Raw genomic sequence first — 20466 nt, 5'->3', positions numbered from 1 at the left:
GCATTTTCTTTGATGGTTATGTTGAAGCTCTTCTTTTTCTCTCAAGAGGCATCAATAATCTCTCGATAAGAAACCACTATCACATATTTTAAAGAGTGCATCATCATGTTACCAAATTCATTAAAGACAACATAGCAGCTTGAGTGGTGTAGTATGTTGTAGGATGTATATCCTTGTATTGGGTTAAAGAAGTCTATCTATATATTATCCTCAAGTACAAAGTAGCATGGAATATGTGTCCAAGTATATCTTATATAGTTCACTTCATTTTGAAGCATAAGTTTTATGGGAAAGACATTGATAATTGTGGCACATATAGTAGAGTATAGTGAGGGGAAGTAAAACATTAACTTTTTCTAAAGAAAGCCTAGACATAGTATCATGGTATATGTGTCCATATATCTTGTATAGTTCACTTCATTCTGAAGCATAAGTTCTATGGGAAAGACATTGATAATTGTGGCACATATAGTAGAGTACAGTTAGGGGAAGTACTTCAAAGACATTAAAAATAATGTGTAATATATATCATAAGAAGCTTTATAACTATCAAGACTAATTATGAAGAGTGATATATATCATAATAAGCTATCATGTACATGGGATCATGCATTTCCTAAAGAACATTGTTGAAGCTTACAATGTGGTAAAACTTGGTTTTGTGCCCATTCAAATGTTTAAGAAATCCAAGTTTGAGTATTTCTCTTGAAATTGTTTTTTTTTCCATCATTGTTTCCATTCCAGCACAACTGTCTCTTTTAGTGATCTTATGTTATGACTTAGCCCATGGTTTGATAAATGGAAATTTTTGGTTCACACAAACATAAATGTGTGTATGGCATGCGTGCACACAAAAACAAACATAAGGACATGTGTTCAATTGCACCAAAAGAAGAGTGTTTTTTCCTTACGAAAAGGCAAGATTTGAATTAGTGAAAGGGAAAAAAATTTAATGTATCGAATGAGAGGAAGAAAAAATTTATGCATTGGATGACTTTAAAAAAAACCTTTTCAGTAGCTATAATGTGTTGGACCTTCCTAAGCTTGCACTCCCCTCACACACAAGTAGCATGTCTATCTATTATATTCTATATTGTATTGTCCTATGCATGACCTTAAGGAAAACTCTCTCTCTCTCTCTCTCTCTCTCTCTCTCTCTCTCTCTCTCTCTCTCTCTCTCTCTCTCAATGATCCTATATGATCTTGTTAGGTCCTTCGATCATGTAGTAGCTCCTATAAGATCTTGTTAGGTCCTTTGATCATGTAGTAGATCCTATAAGATCTTGAAAAGTCTTAAAACCTTTTGTGAATCTTTAAAGCACCGAAACATTTTTCACTATTATTAAATTAAATTTGCTATACTTTTGAAGTTTTTATTGTACTTTCCCTATGCATGAAATTAAATTTGTTGTACTTTTGTGAACAAACTTGTAAGGTTTAAATTACCTTTGTAATAGACCAACCATAGTAATGTTTGGTCTATTAAATTTGTTGTACTTTTGAAGGTTTTGTGAACAAACTTGTAAGGTTTAAATTACCTTAAAAATAGACCAACCATAGTAATGTTTGGTCTATTAAATTTGTTGTACTTTTGAAGGTTTTGTGAACAAACTTGTAAGGTTTAAATTACCCTTTGTAAAATAATAGACCAAACTTAGTAATGTTTGGTATATTACAAACATAGTAATGTAAGGTCTATTACAAACATAGTAATGGAAGGTTTAAATTACACTTTGTAATAGACCAAACATAGTAATGGTTTGGATTCTATGGCATGGACAGCATGCCATGCTACTATTGCTCTCTCTCTCTCTCTCTCTCTCTCTCTCTCTCTCTCTCTCTCTCTCTCTCTCTCTCTCTCTCTCTCTCTCTCTCTCTCTAAGTTTTCAGTGTAAGTTTATTGTTGCCTTTTCTTATTTCATCCATGACCAGATTTCATGGACACTGTACACATCATTTTGGTCTCATAGAACCTTTGGGTCCTTTGAAGATGTTAATATAATTTTCTTTCTTTCTTTCTCTCTGGGCTTGTAGCGAAATGGGGGAGCTTCATAGATCCGCCAATCTTCTCCTTCCCCTTCCCCTTCCCCTTCCCCCCCCCCTCTCTCTCGCTTGGAACTTCTTCTTCTTATCCTTCTCTCTCTCTCTCTCTCTCTCTCTCTCTCTCGCAGGGGCATACCCTCTCTTTGAACATCTTCCTCGTCTCTCTCTCTCTCTCTCTCTCTCTCTCTCTCTCTCTCTCTCTCTCTCTCTCTCTCTCTCAAGGAGGAAGGGAAGTTGGTTGAAGTAGGAGGAAGGGGTGTGGTTGGGCCTTAGTGATCCTTCTGGATCTGTCCTACATGAGGTAAGGAGGGACCTTTTTATTCATGGAGCATCCCTCCATACTTGAACAACAAAGGTGGGCGAGAGCATTTTGTGTAGTGTGAGGAGGAGGAGGAGCAGTGTTGGAAAGAAGCCTTTGTGTTAGAGATGATGGTTGCAACGCAGCGAGGGGGGATCGAGTAGATAAAAGTGGCTATTAACTCTTGTACTAGCTGGTGGCTGATCGTGGGGGAGTGGGGGCGCCTTCACATGTGTTTGTGCATGCTCCCGTACCTAGTGAAGGGTGATGGGCTGCATCCATGGATTGCCTCTAGGAGCATCGTCGCTCAGATGAAAGAGCTAGTGGTTGGGGGGACTGGGGGAATGAAGGGTCTAATGAGATGAAGAGATCGTGGGCTACGGAGGATGAGAGAAGGGACCACAAAAAATCCTCCCTTGAGAGAGTAATTGAGAGGCTCATCACACATGCACAAAAGCCCCTAACCAGAGGAGAGAAGGTATGTTTGCAAGTGTCCCGTGAACTGGTGAGGAGCCATGTTGATTTGTTTTCTTTGTGCAAAGTGATTGTGTTTTGCTCAGGTAGGAACCCATCCAAAGCTAATGTAGCTAGATTGCTGTAGGATGACATTTTTCATGGTAGAGTGATATCTCAGGGTTTTTATTTAAGAAAAGACATCTTTTTTACTAAAGCACAAGCCATTCTAGAAGTGTTTGCCAAAGCCCCCCTTTTCATAGACCATAGGCTGATGCATGTTATTCCTTTTGATCCCTTCTTTGATGTTAATAGAAGTTTATCTGAGTCTTGCCCTGTGTGGGTGGAAGTTGTTGGCTACCCCCTGGCCTCGTCCTACTTTGAGGGAGATTGCTTGTGTGATTGGCCAGTGCTATAGTTACCTAAGGAAGAAGCAGGTAATCGACAAGGTAACAATGTGTGTATTGCTTGGAAAATAGAGCTATAGAAACTCCTAAGTCTGTAGACATGGACTTAGGTGACTTATAGGCAAGATGGAGTTAATGTTGAAATTTGGACCTTTTCCCAGTGCTTGCTTCAAATGTGGGGGGTTCAGGCATATTGCTAGGAATTGTGTCAAAGGGAGTCAAGAGAGAGCAGAAACTAAAAGCAAGGATAAACAAGGGGGAGAGATGAAAAATGGGGAAAAGGAAGGTGGTAGGGGTAAAGGGTTAGAGGATAAGGGTAAAAAATATTGAAGAGAACATTGGGGACTCTGTTGGAGAGGGAGGCTGGAAAAAAGTTAAGGGGAAAATGAGTGTAAGACAGGCTAAAGATGAAGCCATAAAGAAGGCAAGTGGGGGTGGTGTCGGGAATAACTAGGGGAATAAACAGCCTAGCAGTTTAAGCCCACTAATGTTCTCAAATCCTTTTAACCCATTAGGGTATGAGGATAGTGGGACTTCATCAATTCAAAAATTTAATTGGCAAGTTGAGGAAGCTTGGAAAGGGATTCAAAAAGAAGGGATTAAGGGGGTAGTGGAGAGGAGGTACATATGGTTCTTGAGATTGCACTCTCATGAGTTCTACTATCAAAATTTGTGCTAGGATGGGAAGAAGCTAAATTAAATAGGTTTCCAACTAGGAAATTAAGGGTTAATAATGTGCTTCTAAAGGATGATATTGTTTGTCAGCCAAACTAAGGAAGCCATAGAGAGACTCAAAGGGACACACAATGTGCAAGGGTCTTAAAGATTGTTTGCTAATGAAATGCAGGGCATAATTAGGGGGGTTGGGAAGCTAAGGGTTGAGGAAGGTAGACAGGAAAGAAAGAGATGGGGATATCTCTTAGAATCTCTCTAGAAGAAGAGGCAGGTGGGGAAACTAACTGTTGAAGAGATGAACTAGTATTTTAAGTGCCAAGCTGGGCTAAAAATTGAAGATGAGAAATGCTCCAAGAAGGAGGAGGTTAGGTATAAATGGAAAACCTTCACTAACAAAAGGAGACCTAATGGGTATTTGTTCAAGGCTGACTGAAAAGTTGAGAGGCAAGGAGATTGTAGGTAGGGTTTTGGATGATAGTGGGTGGGAGCTAAAGGGGATGAGATTGATAGCCAAGAAATGGGTGGAGTACTTAGGAGCAACTCTCAGCCTTAAGGAGGATCTTTTAGATAGAAGGGTCCAAGCTGAATCCAAGCTTCTGGAATAGGTTAGTAAGAGTCTGGACTCTGGTAGAGCTAAATGGTTGGAAAGGGATATTGAAATGGAGGAATGCTGGGAAGCCCTTCTAAGACTGGGGAGAGAGAAGTCTCCTAGCTAAGATGGGTTATCTGTGGAAATTTTTATTGCTTTCTGGCCCTCTCTTAAGGAGTTTTTTTGGAGAATGTGTAGTGAAGCCTTTAAATCAGGCAACCTGGATAAGGATTTAAAGGAAGGGGTGGTGAAACTTATTCCTAAATAGAATGCTTGTGACAAGTTTAATTATTGGAGGCCTATCACCTTGATGACTGTTATATATAAAATCTTGGCCAAAGTCATTGCCATTAGAATAATCCTTGCTCTTCAGTAGATGATTTTTAAAAAACAACATGGCTTTATAAAGGGGATATCCATATATGACAATATTTATGCTGTTATGTTGGGTAGGGATGTGGCTCTAAGGACTAAGCATAAATGTATTCTCCTGCAGTTAGACTTGGAAAAGGCATATGATAAGGCGCATTGGTCATTTGTGGCTAGAGTAATGGAAAAAATGGGATTTGGTTCAAGAATGTCTTCTTGCATATTCACTCTCACCCTGGGGAGCAAGTCTAACTTACTGTTGAATGGAAGAGTTGTTGGAGGATTTGCATATTCACTCTCACCCTGGGGAGTAAGTCTAATTTACTGTTGAATGGAAGAGTTGTTTTTGGACGATTTGAGGTGGTTTATAGATCAGTGAGACAGGGGTGTCCCCTTGCTCTTGTACTCTTTGCTATTGCTTCTCACCTCCGATTAGAGCACTTGAGATGGCCTTCTCTAAAGGGAGAGTGAATGGTCTAAAGTTGAGAAATGGGGAGAAATTAGTTATCCAATGCTCATAATGATAATGTCAGGTTGGCTCTAGATATTATACAAGAGTTTGCTGATGCTTCAGGCTCCAAATGCAATATTCACAAGTCTAAGTTAATTAGTCTGTGTCTGAAGACAATGACTTTGACTTGGAGAGATGGGGGGGAGTGTGGCAAGGTCTAAGTTGGAAAGATAAAGTGTTCTCTCATGCCCCTCTCAAGATAGCAGGGTCCCAATTATGCAAGATGTTGTGTACCAAATAGAAAGAGGTGTTGGAACTCATGGTATGGGATGGATGTGGTAGAGCATCAGGGAACTCTTTAATGTGTTTAGGGATATGGTGGACTCATAAGTTCAACCTCCCTTTAGCCCTACAAGACCCCAGAATAGCCAAAAGATTGAACAATAAGGGTTTGAAGAGATTTAAGGATTGCTGTGATGAAGTATCAGTGGGATGGAAGGAGCTTGAGCAATTGGAGATGGATCTTGCTTTATCCCAATAGGGAAGCACAGCTGGTTAGGCATGTGTTGAAAGAGGTGCAGAAAGGCTAGACATCCACTACTGTAGTGGATAAATCTTGTTGGATCACGGATTGGTCTTGGTTTAATGGTTCTAAGCTGGACAGAGGCACAACCAGAGTTCTGTACAGTGCTTTGAGAGTAAGTGAGAACAATGTCATTTACTGTAACAAAATATGGAAAGTGAGTTGGAGCTCCAACTCTTGGAGAAGGAAGTGGAAGGCAATATGGGAGATGGAAATACCTACTAAATCTCAAGTTTTTCTGTGGAGATTGTGTATGGGAGCTCTACCCATTGGTTCTAAATTTGTTCATAGGAACTTCACAAGTGGATGCTGCCCTAGATGTAGGACTACCTTGGAAGATGGGAAGCATACATTTTGGGATTGCCCTGCTACTATAAGAGGAGCCTAGCCTAAGATTGGGAAATGGGTCCAAAGCTGTTTAGGTGTGCAAGGTCAGTGGGGGGACTGGCTGATTGGCAGATGGGCAACTAATGGTGGACATGTTGATGTGATCTTTAATATTATTAGGTGCTGTTGTTTATGGGAAATCTGGAACTCCAAAAATTGCATTGTGTTTCAGAAAAATTGTGATATAGGAATTGATGTTAGTGGATTGATGCATAAATGTATATGTATGTGCTGGTCTATATGCTTGGTTAATAAATTGAGTGGGGTTGAATTGTTTCACTTGATTCAGTCCTTGCAATTTGCTATCATCTGATCCTTCTCCTTTTGGGGTTATTTGCAGACATACTGGACTGTGCCTAATGATCTAGTGTGATGATTTGCAGGGTCTCAGAAAGCAAAGAGTGAATACTAAGCTAGTCAGATTTGGACCTAGAACAAAGAGATGGTAAGCAAGTTACATCTTTGTTGCCTTTATTGAGAATCCAGTGGGGACTAGACCAATAGTCAAAATCTGGTTTCAAAAAGGGGAGGTGAAGGGTGATGTTATAGAAAAAAACAGGCTCCTAGGGGCTGCTCATCGGAAGCTTTGGTTGAGGCTTGCATTTTTCTTGGGTACTAGTTGTCTTGGGATGAATCTTCTTTTGTCTCTGAGGATGATAGATGGGATTTAGTGTGTAGCCTGCTTAATGGAGGTTGACTTTTTTGTTGTTGAAGGCTAAGTGTGGGGTTGGAAAGAATGCACTGTACAGTTTCTCTTTTCTTTTTATAATATATATATATATTATTAGTCCAAAAGAAAAGAAAAGCCTTTGTGTAATGCGAGGAGGCAAGTTCTCGTATCTTATGCGAGCACACGACGCTTCAAAGTTGTGCGTGCGTGTGTGTGTGTGTGTATAGGGGTGGCTGGTGACATGTGGGTGGCATGCCCTAACCTCAACGGTGAACCTTGGGCATTATTTAAGGTATATGTGATTAATTTTTCTCTTGCTTTAGAAAGTAAATAAAAAATATAGGACATTGTGGAGATGCCACGTGGACCGTAAGTCATGTTGTTGTGCCAACAGAGTTGCTGGCCTGCGTTGCCAATCGAACACAGCACCTTGCCGTGCTCCCTAATAAAGCACAGTTTGCGCGCCCCCCCTTCTCTCTCTCTCTCTCTCTCTCTCTCTCTCTCTCTCTCTGCAGGTATGGGAAAGCTATCCCATCTTGTTTTTCGATCTTGCAAAATCGTACCAGTTTTTCGCTTCGATCGACTCCCATAACCAAAGGTTCCGTGTGCGGCAAAACATACGATACAGCGGGTTTTCTGTACACAGCATGCTAGTTACCCCGTATGGCATAGAGCCCTCTCTGTACTGAAAACGTACGAGACATCATGCTTTCTGTACGGCAAGCGCCGCATGTGACGTAGCAAGGATTCTGCTTTGGAATGGCATTTTCTCTGGGCAAATCACCCGTAACAAGGATGTCGCATTGAAACGGCATTTTCTCTGTTCTAACATAGATCATCAGATACATCAAAACTGCACTCATGGGATCGAGAATGCTGCCCATCCAGCGTGGACATGGCCCTGAAAGCCTTTGTGAATTTGGGCAGATGCACTCCCTTCCCCACACTAATGGAAGGTCGGGGATGAGCATATAATGATTTCACACAAGCTCTTCCATGTGAAGAGTCTTAGTTCGTTGCATAGGGTTGTGCAAGGATGCATGAATGTGTTGAGTCCATGCAGGCATATGCATGGGCATGTGCTTAATGAGCCCACTCTTATCAAACCACACGAGGATGCCTGTGACAATCCTACTCAACCACATAAAGACACGTGGGCATGTGTGTAATGAGCCCATTTAATCTGACCCACTTTTTTTGTGCACAATTCTAACCTTGCAATTCGTGGTTTACCTGTCTGGTGTTCTGGATCAGGTTCGTATTGCCGCCACACTCAGATAAAAACAGGATTGGCAACAACAAAAAGGCTCAATCAGAGAGCTCATTACTCATGATTCGAGGTGTTTATATGGCATGGAATGTGTTCAAATGGTGCAAAGGGCTCAGGGCAGTAAGCTCTTTGATGATATTTACTGTTCTTGCTATCGTAGCAGTTACATACTATTCTGTTGTCATTCTAAACTATGGTCCACAGCTTTTGAGAGGAGGCACTGGTTTGGCAGTTGCGCTTCCAGTTTTGTTGGTGTTCCATGCACTGGTAAGGTTTCTTGCCATGGGAAATCTCAGCTGTTTTCCTTGCTTTAAAGGTAGGAAGATCATTTGAAGTATGAGCTGTTACCATGCAGTTGACAATGCTTCTGTGGTGTTACTTTATGACGGTGTTCACGGATCCTGGTAGTGTCCCACAACATTGGAGGCCGCCTACCGACGAAGAAGATTCAGAAGCACAAGTTGTTCCTCTATCTGCAACACCTCCATTAAACAGAGCCACTACGAGCTTGGAAGGAGTAACGGGGAACGGGTCACCTCAATTTCCAAGTGTCCTCTTTTGTAGAAAATGCTCTCATTTCAAACCACCACGGACCCATCATTGTTCTGTTTGTGAGTATTGATTCCCTTGAACCCCTAGTTATTGTTTTGTGTTTATGGCCATTGCCTCCCATCTTTTCTGCTCTCTGGTTGTTTTTTTGGTGGTTTAGTTTAAGCTAGATTGGATTTGTGGCCTAGGCCTAAAGAGTTCCTTCTCATATGGATAGCTTTGGTGTGTGGCAGTGGATCTCACAGATTGGTGAAGATGACCCTTTCTGCTCTATAGGAGGCTGCCCCAATTCTGCATATAAACCTACAGAGTTTTTTCCATCATGTTGAATATGATACCGGAGTGATTACTACCTTTGTGAAGTGGAGTTGGGAAGAGAGAACCGTTGAAGATTAAAGCTTCATCAAAGGAGAGCCGGGAAGATTGAAGATTCCGTTGGTGTTGCCAGCTACAGCCCATTGAAGACTTGCTTTTTTGGGGTGCAGGAGTGGGAGATTTATAATAGCATCTTGGCTTGGTTTGTGGGAGGGGGGAGGGAGCCTACCCGGTTGGTAAAGACCCAAGACACTCTTGCCAGGCCGTGTGTGCTATCCAAGACCCTTCTACGGAAGGCTGCTTTTTCGGGAGACTCCGGGAGTGCAGCCATAGGAGAGAGAGCTGAGTATTCAGTATATTCATATGGTACAAAAAGGATGTACAATCTTGCAGCCCTTGGCTGCCTTGAGAAAAGGTAGAGAATACCTAATCTACATCTAATCTACTGACCCAGTCCATGGAGGATTGAATACCCAAAACGATGAGCTAGTGTGCCCTTTTATAGGGCAAGAATTCCCCTATGGACTGGCGGACTTGCTGTCGGCCAGGTCCTGGATATTCCTCATAAATGTGGCTGATAGTCTCCTGACTCTTCCATAAGGTCCTGCCCAAACTAGCAGCAACAGCTCCTATTCTAGTTCTTTATCTTGTTGCCCCTTCAGGAAATCGCTCTGAATAGCCTGCACATGTCTTGCACATGATATATAATTTGGGCATGTTCCTGGATTCATCTAGGTGTATATATAGTGTTGCAAGTGGTGTGGTAGACGCTTATATAACGTGGGCGGTTACGCGGCATAGACACGATCGCCACTCTCAAAACGCGGCCAACCGACCACCGCCTACTAATAATGAACCCATACCATCGGGAGTCCCCCGATCCCCCTAGGGCCCCCCAACCAGTTTAGGGTTTAGGGTTTAGGATTTAGAGTGCTCTCCACTTGCGCACTCTCAAGTAGAGCTTTTAGATGGCGATTTAGACAGACTCTGAATGGAGGATGTACTAAGTGTAGAGGGTGTGGATACTCACAAGCATTGGATGCCTTAGCTTGTGATAACTGGCAAGTGGTGTGGTAGACGCGTATACAACGTGGGCGGTTACACGGTATAGACACGGTCATCGCCCTCAAAACACGGTTACACGGTATAGACACGGTCATCGCCCTCAAAACACGACCAACTAACCAACACCACTAATAATGAACCCATACTGTTGGGCCGTGGGCTCCCAGACCCCCACCACGGCTTCGCTGAGACCCCGAGTCGGTTTAGGGTGTTGTCGGGATGCGGGCTCCCGGACCCTTGGACCCTTGCCACGGCTCCGTTGGGACCCTAGTCGGTTTAGGGTTTAATGCGCTCTCAAGTAGATAGACTCTGGTGGTCAATCATTCGGAGGAACATGTGAGCACCATGCTGTCTAGTGCTTGTGGCACAATCTTGGGTGAAGTGCCCCTGTTGTGTTGTAGTGCACTCTTGGTAGTCTCTTGCCATGTGTCCTATTTCGCCACGTCTAGTACACTTCTTCTGTATGTCTTCTTTTTTTGTCATTTTGGCCAGCTGCTTACTTAGATTTGCCACTTGCCTTCTTAGTGTACCAGGCTTTTCTCATCCGAGCTACTCCAGAATCTGAATCAGTTGTCGTATTTTTTCCCTTCTTGGCTTTTCTCCATCCTCTACTCCAGTCTTCTTCACTTCCTAAGATGGAATTGCTCTCTTCTCGTGTCTGACTTCTCTCAGTGGTAAACTTCATCTCCAGAGCTCTTTCTACTAGATCTAAACTTGTGAGTGTAGCCCTTTTGGTTGCAAGTGAAGTTTGGTCTTCTTTAATATTGGGAAGCCTCTTTATCTATTTCTGCAAATGGCATAGTTTTGTTTTTGGACGACCTTCCTAGGTAGAATTGGGAAGGTGAATCTTTTGAGTTTCACCGAGATTATTTTGTTTAGACCAAGACTCAGGGATCATACCACATGTTAAGGTGGCTGCTAGCAGTCAATACTTGATTCAGAATGGGTTGCCAAGATAATAGAGTTTGCATATTGGATAGTGCTGAGATTAGGAGGAGGATCGTATTTGAATGGCATGACTCTCCTAGGGCAGGTCATCCGGAGGTACAACGAACTTGATTTGGTAAAACGAATGTGTTACTGGCCTAAAATGAAGGCGGATGTGTCCAAGACTATACGGTGAAATGTCATCAGTGTCAGGTGAACAAGGTTAAACGCCTTAGGGCCGGAGGGTTGTCACATTCTTTGGAGATCCTTTTGGCAAATGGAAAAGTATTTCTATTTTGTTGGACTATAATGGACAACAAGAGAGGGTGTAAGCCTTTTGGAGATCCTTTTGGCAAATGGAAAAGTATTTCTATTTTGTTGGACTATAATGGACAACAAGAGAGGGTGTAAGCCTAACGAGGCGTGCCATGACAGATTCTACCACGTGTCCAAGAGATAAAGATATAGAGAGGGGAGAGAAGGAAATAGGGATCTTGCACAGTACACCACACTCAGCGCGAGAACATGCCTTGCCCCCTTTCAAGAATTTATTCAGGAACAATCCACGGGCACGTTGGCAAGGATCAATACAACAAAGAATACAAAAGCAAACAAATATGCCGATGTAGAATATCCAAGTCGATGTTGATGTCGAGGCACAAGATCTTTGATGTCGAGTACACCATGGGGATGACCCACAAAAATCTCTCACCGGACTAGTACCAGATCCAATATCCTAAATCTTGATCCAAGTCTAAGTCTAAGTCCAAGTCCAAGTCCAGCTCCAGCTCCAGATCCAAATCCAAATTCAAATCCAAGTCCAAGAAAACTCAATACCCAATTTGTAGAAAATCCTCACGAAAGCAAACACCAAATGGATAGTCTTTGAAGTACTTTTTTGGCATCCAATAGCGAATAATTCTCGAATTCCAAGAGGAACTTTTTGACCATTGTCTTTCTTCTTTTTCTAATAGAATGAAAAAGAATTTGTTTTGGCTGTTCCACCCCTGGTGGATCCTTCAAAACAGGCTCCTCTGGGGGTAACCCTATACATGGTTTCCATAAACTGTCATGGAAGGCATTATATATCCTCCAATGATCTGAAAGGTCCAACTGATAGTATACATTGTTGATCTTCTTGGTATCCTGAAGAGGTCTATATACAATTATTCCCTGGCTTTGATAATTTAAAGATAAATTCCATAGCAATACTCTTCATATTCAGTGGGTGCAATAATCTTGGTAGCTTTTGTCGGTCAAACACATTCTTGAGCATAAAACTTTATGTTATTTCGGCAAGGCCAATAGTAGTAGCTTCTCCCAAGCTTGAGTTGTAGTCACTTTTGGCTTCAAGTCCTTTGTTACACATAAACGGGTTTACTTCATAAAAGAATCTTCTTGGATGACAAGAAAAGTCACAAAATTTTCATTCTACAATCTGTTCCAATAAAATCCTCATCAAAGACTTTCATAGGCCACAACATGGCCCTCATGGTACAAGACTGCTCTAATGCAATCTTCTCTTGACAAACTTCCTGGCAGGATGTCAATCTGATGATCTTCCAATCTGTTTGGCTTCTTGCTTTGGCTTGTCAGGACAATTTGCAGCCATATGTCCCTTCCACATTGGAAACACTTCCCTTCTTTGGCATATTTCTCATGTTGCTTGAGAGACAATCTTCTTCGAAAAAGTGGAAGTTTGTACTCACTCCACTCCTTCTCTTGGAGACTCGGCTCTTGATGGGGATCGGTCTTTAAACTTCTTCCTTTGAAGTGGATCTCGATTGTTGTTCTTTGTCTTGCCGTCCATCCAAGGCATGTACAAGGTCTCGGCTTGCAAAGCTTCCTCCAAAGACTTTGGACTTTGTACCAGCCATGTTTCCTACTTGCATAAGCTTAGGCTGCAATCCATTCACAAGCTTATGCATTTCCATTAGTGGTGGAATGGGAGTATAAGAAGTAAAGTTTAATGATACGGCTGAAAAGTTGTTAAGGTAAGATGCCACATTCTCACCAACTTTTTGCTTTACCTCATCCCATTCCTTCTGCACATCTGCTTCAAATCCCATAAAAAGCATCAAATTTGATGCTCTTCTCTCCCGGCTTGAAGTCCATCTTACTGGTTGATGTAAGTTCCTTTGTCTTTCTTTCCTTTACCTGTCTCGAAGAAGCTGCATCTGATAAAGTAGGCATGGAAATAGCCTCCTTGTTTCCTCTATGAGAAATAGACCGGGTAGCTCTAGATCCTTCTGCAATGGTGAGTCCTTTGGCCCGAAGATAGGCTTTAGTAGCTTCAACTCCTTCAGCTTCAATGGCTCAATCCTTGATGAAATCTTCTAACATTCGAGCCCTTCTTTGGTCTTGTTCCTTCTTGGCTCTCCAAGCAAGGGATTCTTTATCTTGGAGAAATTGTCTAAACTGCTAAGAATCTCGGTACTCTGCTGATGTCATGGCCGTGGTTTCATGAGAAATAGATTGACGGCCTTGGTTCCCTTCTTGAAGTTTTGTATTGGCCTCATAGTTGTTTCCTTAATTAGGGCCTTGGTCTCCCTTTGCTCTCGACCTGGCTCTGTTTCCCCAAGAAAGTTTCTTCAAGAGAATTCCTGTTCTGATACCACGTTAAGCCCAGCGGGGTGTGCTGTGACAGATTCTACCACATGTCCAAGAGATAAAGGTATAGAGAGAGGGAAGAGAGAAGAGAATAGGGATCTTGCACACTACACCACACTGAGCGGGGAACAGGTCCCATCCCCTTTCAGAATTTATTCAGGAATAATCCGTGGGCACGCTAGCCAGGATCAATACAACAATGAATACAAAAGCAAACAAATATGCCGATGTAGAATATCCAAGTTGATGTTGATGTCGAGGCACGAGATCTCTGTTGTAGAGCACACCACGGGGATGACCCACAAAAATCTCTCACCAAGCTAGTACTAGATCCAATATCCTAAATAAAGATCCAAGTCTAAGTCCAAGTCCAAGTCTCTATAGATCCAAGTCCGAATCCAAATCCAAGTCCAAGAAAACTCAATACCCAATCTTTAGAAAATCCTCGAGAAAGCAAACACCAAGTTGGCAATGGAACCCTTAACCTTGATGGTGGATTTAGGAATTTGGAGTCAAATCTCTTGCTGAAAGGTTGTACACTAATGCCGGTGGCTGAGGGCGACGGCGGCACGGGGTAGCGGGTGGCAAGGAGTAGCGGCGGCGGCTCTGGGCGGCGGTCAGCAAAAACAGCCAGTGAGGGGTGGTAGAAGAAACCCCTCGATCAAAAGCTTGATAATGATGATGATGATGACGAAGATGGGCTTCTTGCACTCTCCCACGAACTCAATGATGATGTTGATGAAGGTAAGGATAATCTCCAAGCGTTAATGCATGAGGAGAAGGGAGAGGTTCATGCTTCTTTTATCCCCAAGGGGGAGGGTCTTGCTTTTTGCCAAAAGCTACCATGCTTTGCTTTTACTTTTTCACCATGCTTTCCTCTTTATTCTTTTAATGATAGAATATTACTGAACTTTTGTCAAAGTTCTTTAGCTTTGCTTTTCTAACTTTAGGGGCTTGATTTTGCCCCTGGAGCTGCTTTTTGGAAAAACGGCTTTTAGCTTTTTGATCCGACTCAATCTCCTCTTGCCAATGGTGCCCTTAGCTCATAGTCAACTTAGTTTGACTTTTTGCTTATTCTTGCTTTTTGTCCAAAATTGGTGCTTTTTCCTGAGCCAACTTCATGATCCCTGTTCCCATGCTTTCATCAACATGTCCATCTGTCCGGGCATGTTTCATCATGTGAAATAGAGCTAGGAGGGCCGAATAGTTACATTGGGCATGATGCTGTTTGTCACGTGCACCCGTGCACTGTGGTACACGGTGACACACTGGCTCATCAACAGTGCAAGAAACATGTACAGAAGCAGTAGCTACGTAGGTCAGTCTCCCAGCCATAGAGGTATGTTAGGTTAGTCCTCTTAACCCACTTTGGAGAATTCAGCAAGTAGTCCTCATGTAGACGCCAGCCTTAGGTTAGAATGCATTAGAGCATGTTAGATGCAGGGGCCAGCCCTAAGGCCAACCCAAGGAAGGGGACAGCCTTGCGTGGGTATCAAATGCCCTCAGCCATCATCTAGGCCGAGTCGGCAGCCCTAGATTGGGCCTGGGCAATAGTTGGCCAGGCCAGACAGCAGTCGGCCAGGCCTGACTGCAGTCGGCCAGCAGCCAGGCAAGCCCACGATTTAATTCCGCATTTAATGCTAATTGACCCAGTCGTGGCAGATTTAAATCAGGCCAACAGCACGGAAAACAGCCGACCAGCACCTATGGGCATATATAAAGACCCAAAGATCCCGAAGTTGTGGAAGACGGCAGCTCTCATTTCTGGGTCTTGCCCCTCGCTTCATAAATCAAGTGGAGGGCTCCTCATTAACCCCATGAGGGCCTTCTTTGAGTATATTGGGGAGTTGCATACAGAGATATGGAGTTTCCCCTCGATCTTCCATGTAATACAAGACATTAAAGTCTTGTCCTTGCTTCCAATTAAGATGTGAGGATTGAAGGCAAAAACACTATCAAAACATTCATTTCATTAAATTATACTGAGTTGCCTTACATCCTCATTACATTATGTTGGCTTGGAATAGGTAGCAGATGCATTTTGAAGATGGATCATCATTGTGTGTGGGTCGTGAACTGTGTCGGGGCTCACAACTACAAGTTCTTTCTGTTGTTCATAGTAAGTAAATTTTTCTTTTATGCTTTGAAACAAGAACCCAGTTTGCTAGACATCGATCTATGCTAGTTATACATTTATGTGCATGCAGCTTTACACATTCTTGGAGACTACACTATGTACAGTTGCACTTCTTCCACACTTCATTGCCTTCTTTAAAGATATTGGGCAGCATCTGGATTCTGCTATCTACCTGGGCACAACGTTTCTTGTCTTTGGTAATTCTTCTCGGCATCTGTTCAGATGAAAACCTTATGCTTTTGAACTGCTTTGAATAGGCTCTGTGTATGGCCTTAGGGACCTTGGGTTTAATCACCCTATCCTCCTTTTAAATTGATGCCCTTCTCTTTTGTCTGCATTGATGACTGCATTGGTGGTCTCTCTGGGACATGTTCAGACTGTCGTAGTTGCACACTTCAAACATGTCCTGGTCACTCAGTCATAGCCCTCTTGAGCTCCTACGTCTCTTTAAGGTGCTCCTCTAGGCTGTGCTTTGTCCTAGGTGCTGTAGCATGCACTCTTGTGATTTTGGCAGCCTACTTTTTTCTGTCAGACTGTGTGCATCTGGTCCAGGGCCTGGGTTTGATAGAGACTCTAACTGCTTGAAAGCAGTGCATAGAAGTGGTTGGCTGCACAAGTACCAGAGGTATCTTAATACAAAATATGGTAAATGGAAATGCTTGCTTACTATTTCCTTTTTGCAGTGCTGAACGTGGCTTTTGCATTGAGTTTGCTTGGGTTTCTCATATTTCATGCCTCTTTGGTTACTAGCAACACTACTACAATAGAGGTAAAGCTTGCTTTTGACACTATACTTGGTCATTAAGTGTTATTTATAAGGGAGTTTTTGTGCATGTACTAGGCTCATGAAAAGAAAAGTACAAGAAGGTGGAGATATGATTTAGGTGTGCAACAAAATTTTGAACAGGTTTGGTCCCTTTGTTTTGTGACTATTTTAGGCTGGTTACGCAGCCCCACCGCTGCCTGTTCGGTAAGTGGGCCATCCAGGCCTCCTGTGAGGGATGGACGAGCAATTGTGCTTGTCTCACTCCCCACCGGCTGCTGTTGTATTGGCAAGGTTGTGTAACCAGCGTTAGTGCATTTTAAGACAAGTTTCTAAGTAATTGTCAACGTGTGAACTCCATCTTTCTGGCTGTGTGGCAGGTTTTTGGAGCAAGCAAGTTGTACTGGCTTGTCCCAGCATATGCTGACAGGGACATACAAGACATGCCCGTGCTTCAAGGGCTAGAATATCCAATGAGGCCTACTTTTGAAGGGCAATACTTTTAGCCATTTCTACATGTTTTCTTCTCTGCATACACTATTAGCACTAACCATTTCTTTCTCAGGCATGATTGGGTTTAATCTGGGAATATGAACTAGCTTGCACGTCCTTGTGTACCCCACATTTTGGTCACAAAACCTGAGTCATGATGAGTGAAAAGATGGGGGTTCAAGGATGCTGTTGATGTGAAAATTATGTCCGGCAAGGTATCCACCGTCTGCCGCTCTTCATGTAAACTTGATCACTTGTGGTGATATACAAAGCTTGCTTCCAAAGACGTGCTTAGGAGAAGTGCTTTAATAGTGTTAATCTTTTGGCTAATCTACATGACATTGTGTCCAGGTCTGCATGGACTCAACTTATCAAGAAAATGTCTTCATGGCGAGCATTTGTCTTCAGTGCATCTATTTGATTGCTAACAGTGAAGTTTTCAAAACTTGTAAAATATGTTCGAAACACAGATGAAAAAAACTGTTCTCTTGGTAGTAGATTGTACCAAGGTGCTGTGTACAAGGCTTGAGCATTCTAGCAAGGTATGTGCCAAGAGGGGAGGTGGCTAAATTCAACTTACATTTACGAAAAGCATTATCAGGGACACCTCGCGTAATATTTGAGCTTGGCCTACATGGGCTATATACATATAGATCCATGCATACACCTTATGCCTAGAGATAAATGTTTAAAGCCATGCAAAAGCTTATGCATAGAGCTACGTGCCTAAATAGCTCTATGCATATTACTTATGCATTGAGTTCTATGTGCTTATATAATTTCATGCATAGATCAACTACCCCAACCTCATCGCATGGCTCTCCTCTAATAGCTCAAAACAACCCCCCCCGCCCCCGCCCCCGCCCCCTCCCCGCAGGCGGCCTCAACCTGTAGACTCACATATAGACAGATGTAGGCTGACGCCTTTTTTGTATGAACTAGGCTCATGGATTTGATTTTTGTGAAATAGGCCTATGTGGGCATGTATTTTTATGAAATGAGCCTATGACATGGTTAGCGTATTGGGCAATAATTGTACTTAATGCCCTAATATGCATCATGGGAGAGCCTTAATTCAGTGCAATGTAACAGTAGAATAACTATCGATTGCAGTTTGACCTTCGTAAGCATGAGATGCAGACGATAAAACTATAGTAGTGTCATGGTATTTCAAGGAACTTGACATCTCATGCATGCTCTATAGAGGTTGAAACCCTCTCCACATTTCTTTTTCTCTCAAGTTAATCTTATGCAGTCCGTTCATGAAGATGTCCACACTTTAAGAGCATGCATAGAGGAAATCTTCCAAAATAGTAACTATTGACAAAATGCAGAGGGTTGATAACCAACAATTGAAATTTGAGCTAGACAAATGAATGATGCCGACAAAAGAGGTGAAGGGGAAGTGCAAGAACAACAGACGAAAGAATAAGAACACTTCTCTTTGCATGCACACTGAGTCTCCTACCAGGTGCTCTAGGCATCTCCCAAGGTGTGGATGAGATCAATAGAGATAGCTCGAACGGTCTCCGTTGGGGGAGTGGGCTCACCTCCAGTAGTCTCGCTGCAGTGTGCTCGCCAGATGTCCAATAGTCTCGCTGCAGTTGAAGAGTGTAGGGTTGTCACGCAACTGTTCCCCAGGTGTGAAGAGGTAGAGAATGAGCCACCCAACCAAGCGGAGGCTTCCCACCAAGCGGAGGATTAGAAGGGGAAACCTTGGTCTTGGAGAATGAGGCGTTGTCTTGAGGGTTATAGGAGGGAGAAGCCAATGGGGGGGGGGGGGGCGGGGAGCACATGATGGAGAGAGGTGGTATGCCAATCGCGATAGCACTCATGTCTCCCAAAGTGAGGACCTGGGTTCGAATCTACTTAATGCATCTAATTCTTGTAGCAACTCACATTTAAAAAAAGAAGATATTGATCACTTATATTTTAAGCTTTATAGACCCTTGCCAAATGATTTAATCTTACCACTATTAACTTTAAATGATTCTCTTTAAACCTTATTTTTTTGAAAAAATCCACTAACAAAGTCTTGTAATTATGGTGTAAGTTTTTTTTGGGGGGGAAAACAAATTATGGCTTCATTTAATTGCCTTCTATTTCATGTCATCTAATCCTTAATGTTATAAAAGACAAATCGGAGTGGAGAAGGAAAGAGGAGGGCAAGGGGAGCAAGAGAGAGGCTCAGCTAGTCAAGCGAGAGAGAGAGAGAGAGAGAGAAAGAGAGAGAGGGAGGGAGGGGTGGGGTGGGGAAGGGGGAGAGTCTTGGCTAGGAGAGAGAGAGAGAGAGAGAAAATTATTACTTGTTTATGGAAGCTTGTAAAGGTACCACATAGGTTCATGGACATCCGAGAGGTGCATTGCATGAAGGCGGTCGTTCGAGACCTTGATCCCTCTCGATCGAATGTGGATATGTTGTTGGCATGATTGATGTGATGGACATGAAATTGGCTCCGGATTGATTCGAGCAGGGTGGTGCATGCTGGTGGCTAAGTATGCATGTTGGTACTATACATATGTGGCCCCTGATTTTGGATATTGTAGTGTGCAAGCTTCTCGGATTAGTGACAGCTTGTAGAAGCATCTTCTTAGATAGTGGGACTTCATGGCTGCGTTGGATTTGAGAATCACGGTTGGTGCGAGGAGATATGTTGGTCTCACATAGATTTAAGAGTGATGGGATTCGGTAGTGGGTGCTGTCTTATTTGAGAATCACAGTTGGTCCGAGGAGACATATAATGATGATGTTGTGAGATTGATGTGCTACTCCATGATATGTGATTGTGATTATTGTTTGGACATATGAAACTTATAGATGTTATGTGAAAGTTTTGTATGATGTTTTGTTTTTGCAAAGAACTTTTTTAGAGGAGGTGTGTGTGTGAAGTTGGTTAAGTGGTGTGTGTGAGTTAGATGAAAATTTCAATCATGGGTGTGTGAGCTTACATCGGCTCTATAAACCTACTGGTCAGACAGAAGGCTAGACCCATGGGATTAGAAGGGACTAGGCTAAGTCTATGGAACTGAACTAAGTAGAAAAGGATCAAACACTGTAAAGTGGGTGGCAGGGTGGACCTGAGCTTGTGGGTACTTTCCAAAACAAAACCAAATTGTATTTTTAATTTCGGAATAGATTAGAATAGAAATTAATCAAAAGAATAGAGAAGTTTCCTTCATAATCAAGGAGTCAAGACATCTTGTTGAGTCTTGGGAAGTCGCTAGATGTGACTTGCTTGTGAGGAAAAACACTTGGTGAATCATTCACTTTTCCTTACATAAGGATTATTCGAGTCAGACTGAGGAGAGAGTATGGAATAGCCAAGCATTATGATATTTTGACCAACGAAATTTTGTGGGTGAAATTTTACAAATTGGGTGATTTTTACCTTGGAAAATTGAATATTTAGTGA

General features: G+C 42.6%; 1 protein-coding gene across 8 annotated transcripts; it reads left to right on the top strand.

The window, feature by feature from the left end:
* The first annotated feature begins 7407 nt into the window (after window positions 1-7407).
* Window positions 7408-17697, top strand: LOC147623237 (putative protein S-acyltransferase 14). 8 transcript variants are annotated; one of them, XR_015269351.1, is made up of 9 exons: window positions 7410-7881; window positions 8180-8462; window positions 8551-8806; window positions 15689-15780; window positions 15869-15995; window positions 16482-16567; window positions 16640-16705; window positions 16942-17268; window positions 17405-17697. XR_015269351.1 is itself a non-coding variant. In XM_086821325.1 (8 exons), exons 1-8 carry the CDS (start codon window positions 7787-7789, stop codon window positions 17065-17067), a joined length of 1131 nt encoding a protein of 376 aa, XP_086677451.1. In that variant the 5' UTR covers window positions 7410-7786; the 3' UTR covers window positions 17068-17325. The 8 variants fall into 8 exon arrangements, 6 of the variants coding, with proteins under 6 accessions (XP_086677455.1, XP_086677453.1, XP_086677451.1 ...); XR_015269350.1 differs by having other exon boundaries at window positions 7411-7881; window positions 8551-8810; window positions 15693-15780; XM_086821325.1 differs by lacking the exon at window positions 17405-17697 and having other exon boundaries at window positions 16942-17325.
* Window positions 17698-20466: the final 2769 nt, after the last annotated feature.

Source organism: Cibotium barometz, chromosome 27 (assembly GCF_041138505.1).
Source record: "Cibotium barometz isolate CiBa-2024 chromosome 27, ASM4113850v1, whole genome shotgun sequence".
In the NCBI taxonomy this organism is placed as follows: Eukaryota; Viridiplantae; Streptophyta; class Polypodiopsida; order Cyatheales; family Cibotiaceae; genus Cibotium; species Cibotium barometz.
This window is presented reverse-complemented; position numbering and strand designations above follow the sequence as displayed.

Bases quoted from the DNA above. Each gene is read 5' to 3' on its own strand.
- LOC147623237 (XM_086821325.1), top strand. From the start codon at position 7,787: ATGGGATCGAGAATGCTGCCCATCCAGCGTGGACATGGCCCTGAAAGC. The intron at 8,463-8,550 runs GTAAGGTTTCTT...GTTACCATGCAG, and splicing joins TGTTGGTGTTCCATGCACTG to TTGACAATGCTTCTGTGGTG. The intron at 15,996-16,481 runs GTAATTCTTCTC...TCCTTTTTGCAG, and splicing joins CACAACGTTTCTTGTCTTTG to TGCTGAACGTGGCTTTTGCA.